Genomic DNA, 15,362 nt, shown 5'->3' with positions numbered 1-15,362 from the left:
GCACACAGCCTTCTAAGCACATCAGTAAGCAGCCTCATCAAACCCAGCTAGTGACATATACAGAAATAATATACATATTAGATCACAGCGGTAGACATTCGTACGATTACTCTGCTAGCGTCTACATTTACTACAGACGGCTTTGCATTCTCTGTGGTAGCATCGCCAGCAATCACACCTTCCACTAACACACAGCAATGCGTTATCCAAGCAGAGTGGAACGCACACGCCACTCTGCTGGGACCGGAAGCGGAAGAAGTCATGGCCGGAAGCTGGCGCTGGATGGTGATATCACAGCGCGACCTGAAGTGGGGGCGGAAGCAAGGGAAGAATCCCGGGTGTGTGAGTGACATGGGGTTGCTGGCTGGGTGATGACACAAATGTTACGATGGTTGTCGGTATATGGGAGAGTTAGGTGGAAGGAGGGAGAGTGAAATATACTGAATGTGAGAAAGAAAGGGACTTTGTCTGAAGGTTTGGTGGGTGGGTGCTGTCTAGTTTCCATTGGCAGTGACTGTGCTGGGAGGATGTAGCACATTGCAGGGAGCCTGGGTATACAGGGGATATACAGAGCGTGCATTATAGTGCTGTTGGTGTTCCTGAGAGAAATATAAGCCTTAAAGTGGTTGTAAAGGCAAGGCATTTTTTACCTTTAATGAATTCCCTGCATTAATGCAAAAAAAGTCCCATTGTTTGGCTCCTCCTCCTCAAGCTGGCCATACACTGTACAGTCATTCATTTAGATTTACGGCTAATAATCCACTGCACGATTCAGGCTAAAATGAGAATCACAATTTTTTTTGCTTACAATTAAGATCACGATTCTTGTGGCATGACATCATCTTTCACATTATACAAAAAAAAAAAAAGGATAGGCTAACTTTACTGTTTGTCTCCTTTTTTTTTTTTTCTCCCCATTAACCACTTGTCTACTGGGCACTTACACCCTCTTCCTGCCCAAGCCATTTTTCAGCTTTCAGCGCTCTCACACAATTGCGCAGTCATGCTACACTGTACCCAGATGAAATTTTTATCATTTTGTTCACACAAATAGAGCTTTCATTTGGTGGCATTTAACCATCTCGTTACCCCTCTGTGTTAACAGTTAGTGATCGGCTGTGAAAGGATCACAACCGATCACGTGGTAAACAGCTGCTGGCCAATGGCTGTTTACCAGCGTTCCCTGGAACAAGCTGCCACCGACGTGCAGCACACATGCTTTGTGCAGAGTGGGGAGGTACCATCTGTGATCGGCCGTGACGTCATCACGGCCGATCACGTGGTAAACAGCCATGCGCAATGGCTGTTCATCCCCCTCGGTGACGAGCAGTGTCTCCGTGACACGCCGCCACCGACAGTACAGGGCTGTGCGCACATGATCGTGCGCATGCCCTGTTTAAATGGACGGATGTCATATGATACCCGCCCAGAGCGAGAGCCGCCCGGCCGTCATATGACAAGCAGTTAATCACTGCTGGGTTTTGTTTTTTGTGTTTTGTTTTTAGTAAAAAATAAGACCAAAAAATGTGAAGAAAAATTTTTTTTACTTAGTTTCTGTCAGTAAATTTTGTAGTTAAGTAATTTTTATCCTTCACTGATGTGTGCTGATGAGGCGGCACTAATAGGATGAATTTGGGGGCTTTAATGAGATGGCACTGATGAAGCGGCAATGATTAGGTGGCACTGATGAGGAGGCACTAATATGCCGCACTTATGGGCACTGATAGGCGGTACTGATGGGCATTGATGGGGAGCACTGATAGGCGGGACTGATAGCTGGCACGGACTGGCATCACTAATGGGCACTGATTGGTGGCACTTGCTGGCAGTGGTGGGCACTGATTGCTGGCACTGATTTGTGGCACTGGTGTTGCTATTGTAATCAGGGCAGTGATGATCAGTGCCCTGATTACATGTGTAGATGTCTCCTGGGAGGAGATGCCGCTGATCGGCTCTCCTCGCCACACACTCTGTCAGTGTGAGGTAACCGGGCGGCACTGATGGATGGCACTGATGGACACTGGATGGCACTGATGGGCATCACTAATGGCACTGACAGGCATTGCTGATGTGCACTGATTGGCATCTGTCTGGACACTGATTGTCATCACTGGTGGTCCAGGGTGGCATACCTGGAGGCCATCCAGTGTGGGCATCCGCGGGGGGGCTGCAGACCCCACCCCACCTTGTTAAGAGAGCCTCCAATCAGCTCTCCTGTACTCACGCCTGTCAGACGCGAGCGAGGAAAAGCCGATAAACGGCACTTCCTGTTTACACTGTGATCAGTCGTGATTGGACACGGCTGATCATGTGGTAAAGAGTCTCCATCAGAGACTCTTTACCAAGATCGGTGTGTCAGACTGACATGCCGCACCTCGATCGCTGTGCGCTCCAACAGGCACGCGCCGGCTGTTATCCTGAAAGACATCACTATCAGCTGAAGGGCAGAGCTGCTCATGGCTCGGGAAACATCCTAACCATTTTGTCAGGTTCCCCCCGCGCTACCTGATTGACAGATGACTCCGCCATTCAGCACGTGACTGCGAGCAGGAGACAACCACTTCTATCGCCTCCCTGGCTTAAGTGAGTGCTGGGGGGGCTGGGTTGTGAATGTCCTTGCAGGGCCTAGACCAGGGGTCTCCAAACTTTCTAAGCAAAGGGCCAGTTTACTATCCTTTAGGGAGGCCAGTTGCACTGGGTAAATACAGCTGGATAAAACAGAAAAAGTGTCTGTCTTCGATTCAGGCTGCAAAGTAACAAAATAATTATTTTAAAGAGGGATTTTGTATTTCTATTTTTTGTGACCGCAGCATAAAAAAACGAACAATTTTATATATATATATATATATATATATATATATATATGTATCTCTTTGCTGCCAGCACATGGTGAGTACAAGTCTCCTTTTGCAGGGTTTCAGACAGCTGATTTCATGCTGCTCTAAGAATACAGGTAATACTTAGCAGAGGAGCAACAAAACCCCACCTCTTCTAGTAGAGACAGTGCTGTCTATATCTTTTTGGATAGCCTATTTCCCCACTCATATTATTATATTAATGTTTCTGTTCTGTTTTCCAGCTGAGGGATGCCCAAAAAGTTTCAGGGGGAAAACACCAAGTCTGCTGCTGCCCGTGCCAGAAAGGCTGAGGCAAAGGCTGTAGCTGATGCAAAACGTCAGCAGGCTCTTGAGGATGCATATTGGCAAGACGATGACAAACATGTTGTGCGCAAGGAGCAGAGGAAGGTAAGAGAATATTGATAGACATTGCAATACTTTTTCTTGGTCTCATCATACTGTAAATTTGTTACTTCAGTTAAAGTGACTCTGTCACTTTTAAAAATGCTTAAAGCTGTTATCACATATTAATTGGATTGAGACATCACCACCCTCCTCTCCACCTTAGCCAGTGAGAGAACGCCTTTTGTTCATGGAGCAGAATACAAGGTGTTCTATGAATGCATCTATGAATATTAATGTGATGAATAATAATAATGAATGTGGTCAGTGTGTGGAGGGAATGCCACTTGCACATAACCTGAGCAGAACCTGGAGGATCTCGGCTATCGCTATAGTGGTGCTGACTACTACAGTCATTTAGCTTCCCCAGTGGCCCACCGAGTATGAAAAATGTATAATTACATTGTGCTAAGCTAGACCGAGTATGCAATACAGATGATTACTGGAGATCAGCTTTAATCAACAGAGGGTTTTGTTAAAGTAGGGAATGGTTCTAACCTCTGTGACTATACAGTGTGTTGTCATGACATTGAAAAGGTTTTGTGTCACCCATTCAGGTTAAGGTTCTCTGGCCTGCTTAAGTTATATGGAGGAAACTGAATTTTCCATTTTCTCAGAGATTGGTAAAGCCAAGTATGGGTCTTGTAGCCCGGAGTCCATATGCTGATTCTTAGCTGTTCCCTTGCAGCTATTTGTGTGCATTGGGGGTGGGACAGGGCCCTAAACCTGTGGACCAGAGCAATGGAGCTGTATGAGTAAACCAGGGGGCTGAAGGAAGGATTGATTGTTGGCAGAGAAATGCTGAATAATCTCCACGTGGATAATGGTTTGGAAATCTTGATAAAGAAAAAAAATAAACACCAAGGAAAGTCCTAAAAAAAAAAACAAAAAAAAAACTGGCAAGCATATGTGTGATTAAAGTGTTACACTTGAGCTTGTTCCCACACCTCAATCAAGTTTTTATTTAAGCGCAAACCATCCAACTTGAAGGAGCTGGAGCAGTTTTGCAAGGAGAAATGGGCAGAAATCCCAGTGGTAAGATGTGGCAAGCTCATAGATACTTATCCAAAGCAACTTGGAGCTGTGATAGCCGCAAAAGGTAGCTCTACAAAGTATTGACTTTAGGGGGGTGAATAGTTATGCACATTGACTTTTTCTTTTGTTTTGTCCTATTTGTTGTTTGCTTCACAATTAAAAAAAAAATCCTCAGAGTTGTGGGCATTTTCTGTAAATTAAATGATGCAAATCCTCAAACAGTCCATGTTAATTCCAGGTTGTGAGGCAACGAAACACATAAAATGCCAAGGGGGGGGGGGGGATACTTTTGCAAAGCACTGTACTTCTCTCCCTTGTTTCCTCCATGGCTTTTCTGTTAGAAGCAGCCAGCATGTTCTGCTTTAATACAGGGTACTTCCATGCCAGCTTCTTTGCAGAACTAAACTTTTGGTAGCGGGGTTAGCTCTTGATTTAATGTGCTAGTTTGCAAACTTTATGTGCTATTGCAGCAAGGATGGGTCCTGGATCCTGTCACTGTTTTGTACCCCCGGAAGTTGTATTGGCCATGGCACCCGGCTCCACTTTGACCATGCCAAGAATTGAACTGTGATATGCTCTGTGCTGTGTACACAAAGCTAAAAATTACTAGAAGTCATAGGAAAAAGGATTTTGAGCAAAAGAGCTTTACATATCTCCTCTACCAAAAACCCCAACTTCCTAATTGTTTTTTTTTTTTGTTGTAAAATTTTAGTTCCCCCTTAGCTTCATTTCTTAAACATACAAATAAAATAGGCCAAAATCCATTATAGTTTGCATATTAGTTTGTACACTCTGATGTAGAGATATCACTGCTTCCTAACAGAGAACAAGGGTCCTTCTCTATAGAATTGTGGGAAGGGACAGGTTTTTCTACTTAGACTATGGCTGCTTTATTAAAGCGGAGTTCCACCCAGAAAGGGAACTTCCGCTGATCCGGTTCCTACCCCCCTCCGGTGTCACAATTGGCACCTTTCAGGGGGAGCAGATACCTGTCTAATACAGGTATTTGCTCCCACTTCCAGCGAAAGATCGCTGCAGTATCCACGACGATCTACGCCATGTCCGGTCCCTTCTCCATTCCCCCCGCTGTTTTCTGGGAGACACACAGGTCGCAGAAGACAGCAGGGACCAGTCAGAACGCGCAGCGCAACTCGCGCATGCGCAGTAGGGGCAAGGCTTCACTTCCTGATTCCCTTACTGAAGATGCCGGTGCCTCCACCCGGAGCAGAGGAACTGGTCGGCTTTGGGTGATGACATCGCGGCGCCCTGGACAGGTAAGTGTCCTTATTTTAAAAGTCAGCAGCTGCAGTATTTGTAGCTTTTGACTTTAAATTTTTTATTTCTATTTTTTGCAGGCGGAACTCCGCTTTTAAGCAAATAAACTGTAAGACTCCTTTTGTTTTAATACTCCTCTTGAAGAGCATGTAGAGCATTCGACCTGGGAGTTGAATTGGGTTTTAGGCACAGGGAAAAGTACTATTTATCGCCTTTAAAGAGCCTTCAATTTAAGATACATTAATAATTTAGTTTTTTCAGCATGAAATGGAGATTAGTTATGTAGCATGAGGCTGTATATTCTGCAATATTTACATTTTTGGTAAACTCATTCAATGAATCCAAGCTCTGCAAGCTGAGATAACATGCACCTCATTGATGCATTCACACAATGTCACAGTAACCATGAGATAAAACAAATTTCAGGAATATTCATTTATCCTATTGTTTTGCATATCTATGTACACTGCAAACTGTATGATTGAATTGGTTCTGATATCGCTGTTTTACTAACCTGACAGCTTATTATTCTAAATAGGAAGCCTTAATTTTTTTTAAATATTAATATTTTAATAATAAAGATTCTAACTACCAGCAAGCATAAGTCCTTACATTTTAAAGAGCACTTGTCATTTCAGATTTATCATGGCAGCGCCTGTTAGCGGGGATCCACTCACCTCCAGCCGCCATGTCCCTCACCTTGTTGTGTCACTGCCGCATCACCAGCCATCCCCTTAAAGTGAATGGTACTGTCGGTGAGTCAACAGCCGGTCAGAGGAGGAGCTGCTGCTGGACAGAAATGACAGTTGCTCCTTAAAAATTATGATTTAAATTGTGTTGATCTACATCGAGCCTTTTTTACTAGTGATTTAAATCGACTTGATTTAAATCAAATCCACCCTGACCACTGCACAAGATAACAATTGATATACATTTTAAAGTTTAGAAAGTAGTTCCAGATTTGTGAAATTTAATTGGATGCTTGAAATTTTATATGAAAATCATGAGAGAAAGGACAATAAGTATTAAGATCATGTGACAAAGAGCTTTCCTTTATTGTACAAGGGTAAAGAATGGACCCATTTTCCCTGTTTCCTTGGTGAATTTGCACTAGAACAGACAGCTGCCTCAGCGCTTTACCTCTCTGGCAGCTGTCTGTTCCCAACTGCAGTAGAGGGCAGCACACACTGCTCCCTTTTTTATTTTTAAACTGTCAAATGGCTGGTGTCCTAAGTGATCACATGTGCAGCCCCATGGCAGTTGCAGTTAAAACAGGAGCAGCTTCCTTGATTGTAAAGGATAGGAGGGTTTTAATTCTGCTTTAAGGCTGTCAGCAGATCGGCCTCTACAAACTCGGCACAGTGCCTAAAAATGGAGAGCAACTGAGCATGTGCAGAGTAGGGTAAGAGGGTGAGACAGTACATTACTGGATTTTAAATAGTATAGACACTTATTTTCAATGTTTTACATATACATACATTTACTTACATACATACACAGATGAAGTGTGTGTGTAAAATTTTATATATATATGTGTATGTGGAATGAGGATCTGCAAGGTGGAATGGCAGGGGATCCCCAAATCCAGGTGTGAAAAACTTGTTGCATCTTTCCCAAAAAGACTCATGGCTGTATTAGATCAAAAGGGTGCTTCTACTAAATACTGAGCAAAGGGTCTGAATACTTAGGACCATGTGATATTTCAGTTTTTCTTTTTTAATAAATCTGCAAAAATTTCAACAATTCTGTGTTTTTCTGTCAATATGGGGTGCTGTGTGTACATTAATGTGGAAAAAAATGAACTTAAATTTTTCACTCTTTGTTTATATAGCAGCCATTTGCTAAAATCATTTAAGGGGGTCTGAACACTTTCCGTCCCCACTGTGTATATATATATATATATATTCGGCGTATAACACACACCCCAAGTTTAGGAGGGAATTTTAAGGAAAAAAACTTTTAGGAGTAAAGTTTAAGGAAGAAAAACTTACATTAAAATGCCCATCAATGCAGCATTGTCAGTGCAGCCTTGCTCCAGTGTCTATTGCAGCCTTGTCAGTGCAGCTTTGCCCTAGTGCAGAATTGTCAGTGCAGCCTTGTCAGTGCAGCTTTGCCCCAGTGCAGAATTGTCAGTGCAGCCTTGCCCCAGTGTCCATTGCAGCCTTGTCAGTGCAGCTTTGCCCCAGTGCAGCCGTGTCAGTGCAGCCATGTCAGTGCAGCCTTGTGTGATCGCCGCTGACATACACAGCCGTGTGTAAATTCAAATATGGCGCAGAGACTGCAGGGACTCGGCGGAGCTGAGATACACATACCCGAGTCTCCTCGGCTTTTCTCGGCGTCGCTTACAGTCCCGCCATTGGACCTGTGTGATGTCCATCATAGGGCGGGACTGGGCGGGACTGTAAGCGGCGCTGAGAAAAGCCAAGGACTCTCGGGTATGTGTATCTCGGTTCCGCCGAGTCCCTGCAGTCTCGGTGCCATATTTCAATTTACACAGGGCTGTGTATGTCGGCGGCGATCGCGGCAATAGCCGCAATCGCTCCGATCACACAAAATTGGCGGGGATTGGCCTATAACACGCACCCACTATTTTCCCCCGATTTTCAGGGGGGAAAAAAAGTGCGTGTTATATGCCGATAAATACGATATATATATATTTTTTTATATTATAATATAATATGTGTGTGTATATATATATATATATATATATATATATAAAATGTGTGTGTGTGTGTGTGTTTTACTTGTCGATTAATTTCTATCTATGGCTATTCAGTTCTGAGATTTGCACAGCTCTGTCTGGCAGGGAAGGAGACCTGATTTTTCTCTGCTGCAATAAGGGAATATTTACATGTCTTGTTCCTCAACTAGCTTCTGATAGGACAGTACTGTAACAGGTGAAGCAGCACACTTGCATGATACTGTGCTTTTCTGTATATTACTTTGCTCTCTCCTTCTGTTAGCATGTTCCTTGTTGGCACATGAGCACTGCAACACAAGTAAATGGTTCCTTCTGCTGCTTCATCCTCTCCCAATCTGAGCTTTGCTGTACATGGTCTGCATTAAACTGATAACTGTTTAAAATCAGGTACTTGCACTGCTTGAATTAAAAAAAAATAATTGAAAGCCCATTTCCAGGAAACCTTAAAAGCATCTTTTACAGTGGGGCTGTGCCCACACTGCAAGGGTTATATTGGAACTATGGCCAGAATCAAAACTGCACATATGATGCTGTCTTTCTGTAGCATTAAAGGCGATAAGCGATGTTAAAAGTGTATTTATGATTGCATGGAGACATGTGCTCAGTTGCTGAAGAAGCTGCATAGTACAGTCGTAGGAGATTGTTGCTTTAATAACTGAGTGGCTGTGATAATTGTTGCTGGTGATAATTGACTGGCTTTTAAGTAAAGAAGTTTTAAAACCTGTATACTTTTAGTCAATGCAAAAAAATGAGTAAGCAGTTTTCAAAAAGCTTATCAGCCATTTTTTATTTTTTTTTCAAAATTTAGAACAAAAAAATGATTAGGTAGGCACTGTAACCTTACAGAAGAACGAATTTGGTATGTATACGTTAAAATGATATTAGTTTAGAGCAGTGGCCAAAGGAAGCATTTTCCTCTTTGGTGAAAACGGTGGAAAAGATATTTCCAGCTGTTCAAATGGTCAGCGATATCTTTGGATATGATTATAGTGCCTTAATGAATAACTATGAAATACGGTAACTAGAAATTCATATAATGAAATCAAAAAGAACGCTATGGGAACATATTTGCAAATATGGTGCACTTCATGCATATCTTAGGAGGAACCTGTTGGAAAAATATGGGAATTGATAATTTCTTAGAAAAGTACATCTTTCATAAGATTAATATGGAACCAAAGAATAATGCACCTCTGCCTAGTATTTGCAGAAACAGTTGGAAAGACAGCTTCCATAGTTTTCTCACTCCAACTTTCCTTTTAAAGCGGTATTAAAACCAAAAACAGTTTATTAAATTGCAGCTTACCAATTGTTAGATGTGGAGACTGCTTTAGTTTTCATTTATTAGGCGTTTTATCTTTTTATTTTCACCTGGTGATCTGGCCAGTAAATCAGTTATTTTTCAACTTGCTTTCACAGACCAAGCTGTCAAGCAAAAGTGGCTGTTAGAGGGGTGAGACAAACCATTTACTACTGACAGGGGTGCTTACAACGGTCAGCTTTTACTCTTTCATGTAAAAGCTTTACGCCAAAAGGGAAAAAAAATTTTTTTTTTGCTCTAACTGCTTGTAAAGTGTTAGTTGAGTTCAGGTTTCATTTGTTAGTCAAGTCCATCTAAATGCGTAAATGAATGTATATGGCCTTGTTCACACAGGTGTACTTATTCATACATCCGTGCAAAGGGCTGTCTTTGCCCACATGGAATGCACAGGTGTTCCATGCATCCGCATGCAGGCAGTCCCATTCATGTCTATTGGGCACAGAGGCTATACAGCCACTGGTCTTGGTTTGACAGCAATGCAGTGCGGATATGTGTCCCCAAATGCACACAGTCTGCGTTTGGGGACATGCACCCACATTTGCACGGCTGTCAAATGGGGACCATTTGCTGTTTCCAAGCAGTTACTGCATCCCAATAGGCATGAGTGGGACTGGCTGCACGCGAATGCAACAGAACACCTGTGCAACCTGTGCGCTTAAAGACAGCCCTTCGCACAGTCCTACCACTGTCCAAAGGTGTCCCTGTTGCTCTTCTATCCAGAATGGAGCCACCCTAAGGCATGAAGTGTGTTACTGGCTGGATCACAAGAATAGGGTAGAGGAACAAAAGCCCAAAAAAAGAAAACTATAGCAACCACCACAGTTTAGTATTGGTAAGCTTCAAAATATTACATTTTTGTTTTTGGGTTTAATAAAGCTTTAGTGGCCGTTCAGGAACGCACTATACGTTCCTATGTGATGTGATTTTCGGGCTGAAATTGCACTGGTTTGCACCAAAAGTAGTGCATGCATTACTTTTAAAAACGCACTGCAACCAGATTGCCTGGTTCTGGTGCGTTTGTGATTTGCCTTTGTGGGGGTGTTAGGAATCTTTTGACACCTGCAGCAGTTTGCATACCCAGTGCATTTGGAACTCAGGGCGAGAAACATGCACGGAATGCAGGCTTCCCGCACCGTGTTTCAGTGTGAATGAGCCCTTAAAACTGAAAACATGGAAACTTATGTAAATTTTATATTTTCCCATAATGTGACATTTCAACCTCTGGGGCTCAATAAACCATGATCAGATTTTATGTAGCCTTTATTTCCCAACCCAAGCCTCCATTACTACTAATAACATATGGGAATTGCACTGCAACCCCACAATCCTCTATACTTTGGTAAGTTGCACTGCAACTGTTCGATCAAGAGAGAGATCTAAACCTCCATGAACCTTTTAAAGCGGAACTTCAGGCTATATTCGGATGTGGCTCACAGCAGGGGTCTGGTGCATCCCTGTTCTCTGTTTCAGGGACAAATCCAGGCCCAAATTTTTGCCTGAATTCAGACCTGAAACTGAACCAAAGACGCAGAGGACCTCTGTGCAATCCGCTTCGCAGCCTCCCCGGAGATGTGTGATCTGGCTCCATAGAGAGCCGGTCACAGTCTCCTGTTATGTGAATTGGATGCGGAGAAACCTGCATCCAATACACATAAGTGTGAACCCGGCCTTGCTCTAAAGGGGAAGTTCTGATTTATGTCCTCCTTCCCTCCTCCTCTACCTGATTTGAATTATAATTGTTTTGGGGGAAGCAGGTACTTAGATTTGATAGGTTTCCACTCAGATAGCCTAGGTAATCTGAGAAAATGTTTTCTCCCTAGCCTCCTTGCCATGTTGCAGGTCCAAGAAGGCTGTGGGACCATTCACAAAGCCCGGGATGACTCATGCGTGTGCGGTGGAAAGCCAACTGTGAAGCCGTAAGGAGTCGCAGCCTTCGTCCACAGAAAACATGCTGGTGCCAGGGACCCAAAGACCGGCAAAGAACTGGCTTGGGTGAGGACAGCGCTGGTACCTGGAAAGGCGTGTGTCCTTTTGTTAAAATCAGCAGGTAAATCATTTGTAGCTGCTGACTTGACTCGAATGGCTGAGCACCGACTCTGCTGTGTTCCAGGTATGAGGCAAGGAGTATCGTCTCGAACCTCGGCTACATACAGTTTATACAGCATATCCAGCTTTAATGTCTAAGTGATTCTCTATGCCCCTGGTATGGCTGTGTTAATTTTATGAACGTCTATGCCCCAGTCATCCACTAGAGTACACCATGTATCTTTTGTAAAATACCACATCCATCTCTTTTTAATGGCAAGTGAAGGAAAATCCTTCAACATTTTGTCAAGAAAGCTGACTTGGGATAAGTTGATGAATGGGAAACTGTCTAAAACTTTTTGCCAGCACAGCAGAATTTGGTATCTAATTTTACAGAATTTCACAGGGAAATGAGCACTGTTATCAGGATCATCCGCTCCTCTTTATAACAAGTAATTCCATATCCACCCCCTTTTTAGAAAACAGCATGAAAATTATGCTACTTAGATGGAGATAATAATGAACAGGGATTATGATTATCTTTATCTAAGGGGCATAGTTTTCATACTATAGGTAAGTTTCTTTATGAACGTGTATGATTTGTGTTTGACAGAGTATGTACGTGTTATATATATTTATATTATTTATATTTGTATCTCACAAAAGTGAGTACACCCCTCGCATTTTTGTAAATGTTGTTATATCTCCATGTGACAACACTGAATAAATTACACTCAAAATAACACAACATACAGCCTCTAATGTTTAAACCGCTGGCAACAAAGTGAGTACATCCCTAAGTGAAAATGTCCAAATTGGGCCCAAAGCATCAATATTTTTGGTGGCCACCATTATTTTCCAGCATTGCCTCAACGCTCTTGGGCATGGGGTTCACCAGAGCTTCACAGGTTGCCACTGGAGTCCTCTTCCACTCCTCCATGATGACATCATGGAACTGATGGAGGTTAGAGACCCTGCGCTCCTCCACCTTCCATTTGGGGATGCTCAATAGGGTTTAGGTCTTGAGACATGCTTGGCCAGTCCATCACCTTTACCCTCAGCTTCTTTAGCAAGGCAGTGGTCGTCTTAGAGGTGTGTTTGGAGTTGTAATCATGTTAGAATACTGCCATGTGGGTCAGTCTCTGAAGGGAGGGGATCATGCTCTGCTTCAGTATGTCACAGTACATATTGGCATTCATGGTTCCCACCATGAACTGTAGCTCCCCAGTGTCGGAAGCACTCATGCAGCCCCAGACCATGAAACTCCCACCACCATGCTTGACTGTAAGCAAGACACACTTGTCTTTGTATTCCTCACCTGGTTGCTACCACACACGCTTGACAGCATCTGATCCAAATAAGTTTATCTTGGTCTCATCAGACCACAGGACATGGTTCCAGTAATCCATGTCCTTAGTCTGCTTGTCTTCAGCAAACTGTTTGTGGCCTTTCCTGTGCATCATCTTTAGAAGAGGCTTCCATCTGGGACGACAGCCATGCAGACCAATTTCATGCGGTGTATGTTCTGAGCACTGGCAGGCACCCCTTCAACCTCTACAGCAATGCTGACAGCACTCATACGTCTATTTCCCAAAGACAACCTCTGGATATGACGCTGAGCATGATGCTGTGCACTCAACTTCTTAGGTTGACCATGGCGAGGCCTGTTCTGAGTGGAACCTGGCCTGTTAAAATGCTGTATGGTCTTGGCCGCCATGCTGCAGCTCAGTTTCAGGGTCTTGGCAATCTTCTTATAGCCTAGGCCATCTTTATGTAGAGCAACAGCTCTTTTTTTCAGATCCTCAGAGAATTCTTTGCCATGAGGTGCCATTTTGAACTTCCAGTGACCAGTACGAGAGAGTGAGAGCGATCACACCAAATTTAACACACCTGAGACCTTGTAACACTAATGAGTCACAGGACACCGGGGAGGGAAAACGGCTAATTGGGCCCAATTTGGACATTTTCACTTAGGGGTGTACTCACTTTTGTTGCCAGCGGTTTAGACATTAATGGCTGTGTGTTTAGTTATTTTGAGGGGACAGCAAATTTACACTGTTATACAAGCTGTACACTCACTACTTTACATGGTAACAAAGTATAATTTATTCGGTGTTGTCACATGAAAAGATATAATAAAATATTTACAAAAATGTGAGGGGTGTACTCACTTTTGTGAGATACTGTGTATATGTATATGTGTGTGTGTGTGTGTGTATGTATGTGTGTATATATATATATATATATATATATATATATATATATATATATATATATATATATATATTATGTATATATATATTATGTATATGTGTGTTAAATATAAATAATTATATCTATCTATCCCCATCCCCAAGTGTCATTAAAAAAATATTAAACTTTAGCTGGAAGTATTCCTGCCAGCCCTGCAAACAGGAAAATTAGAGACATTGTCACTATGCCCATAGTATCTCCTTAAAGACTTATTTCACCTTTTAGTGAAAAAGTGATTTTTGCATGAAAAAAATATGTATGTATTTATTTTTTCCAGGAGTCTGCAAGGCCTTGCACCCAAAATCAATGGATTATGGGTGCAATGTCAGGCTCCTGCAGACACATTCTCCAGCTTTCTGGCCATACCTCTGTATGGGCTTTCTGTTAGAAAGCTGGAGGAAGTGTGAATGGACTAAAAGTGTGCTGATGAGCGTGCTCGTACTCTATTGAGAACTACTAGCCATCTGCCGCAATGGCAGACTGGGTTTGTACTTTCTTCACTCAGAGCCCCTGCACAGCCGCGCTGATTTTAATTGTGGTAGCAGCTGAGAAGGGACCAAGGGAGTGAGGGTAACATGTGCTGAAACATGTTACAGTATAAATACAGGTATAACATTCCAAAAGATGAAATTTTTCTTTAAGATCAGTTTCACACCCATGCGTTGTGGCAAAGCACACATTAACATCGTTGGTGCCCATTCATTTTTTTTTTTTTTTAGGTTAATGTTGTCCGTTGCATCTGATCAAATTAGTTTTCATTCTTCCAGTATAAGCTAGAAATAATGAAAGATGAGTTGCTGTAGGTATGACAAGTGTATGTATATATGTATGTGTATATGTGTGTGTGTGTGTGTGTGTGTGTGTGTGTGTGTGTGTGTATGTATATATGTATGTATATTAGGGCTGCGCATCTTCACTGGTCTCACGATTCGATTCGATTACGATTATCTGGTCAACGATTCGATTCGGCGATGCATCACGATGCATCACGATTACCGACGAGCTCCCACTTCCGCTTGGGCCGCCTAGGTGGCCCTTCCACCCTGCAGTCTTCTAGGACACATCACAGTTCCCAAAAGATTGCCCGGCTATGCAGGACAGCGCAGTGAGACATGCGCACCCGGCTGTGAAGCTGCAAGCTGTCACAGCCGGATGCCCACAGTAGTATTGCCAGCGCTGTGGACAGGTGGGGGAGAGAAGGGAGGGTTTGGGTGGCCACGTCGCTGGATTCTTGTGGGACAGGTGAGTGTCTTTTTATTAAAAGTCAGAACATGCACTTTTTTTGTAGCTGCTGACTTCTAATAAACAAAAAATTGACTGGAACTCCGCTTTGAATTAAAAATAACCTCACTCCCTAAAAAGTGCACTAATCCGGTGCACTACAGGGTACAGAGATTCACACACACTGCTGCTGGGAGGTCAAAAGGGATAGAATCCACAGATGACAAACAGCCCTGTGAAGTTCCCTGTACTGTCTCTGTGCTGACCAGTGGCGGCTGGTGCTCAAAATTTT

General features: G+C 43.0%; 1 protein-coding gene across 2 annotated transcripts in view; it reads left to right on the top strand.

Moving 5' to 3' along the window:
- Window positions 1-231: 231 nt before the first annotated feature.
- CCDC124 (coiled-coil domain containing 124) overlaps window positions 232-15,362 on the top strand; it is a 68,029-nt gene continuing 52,898 nt past the window's right edge. Inside the window, exons 1-2 of one of the 2 annotated variants that reach the window (XM_073593224.1) lie at window positions 232-338; window positions 3,080-3,245. In XM_073593224.1, coding sequence (XP_073449325.1) covers window positions 3,087-3,245 — 159 coding nt within the window. In that variant the 5' untranslated portion in view covers window positions 232-338; window positions 3,080-3,086. Of the gene's footprint in view, window positions 343-3,079; window positions 3,246-15,362 lie in introns of both variants that reach the window. The other variant, XM_073593232.1, reaches the window with a different exon arrangement.

This window comes from Aquarana catesbeiana, linkage group LG01, assembly GCF_042186555.1.
Source record: "Aquarana catesbeiana isolate 2022-GZ linkage group LG01, ASM4218655v1, whole genome shotgun sequence".
NCBI classification, from domain to species: domain Eukaryota; kingdom Metazoa; phylum Chordata; class Amphibia; order Anura; family Ranidae; genus Aquarana; species Aquarana catesbeiana.
The sequence above is the reverse complement of the archived record's forward strand: the minus strand, read 5'-3'. Positions and strand labels throughout refer to the sequence as shown.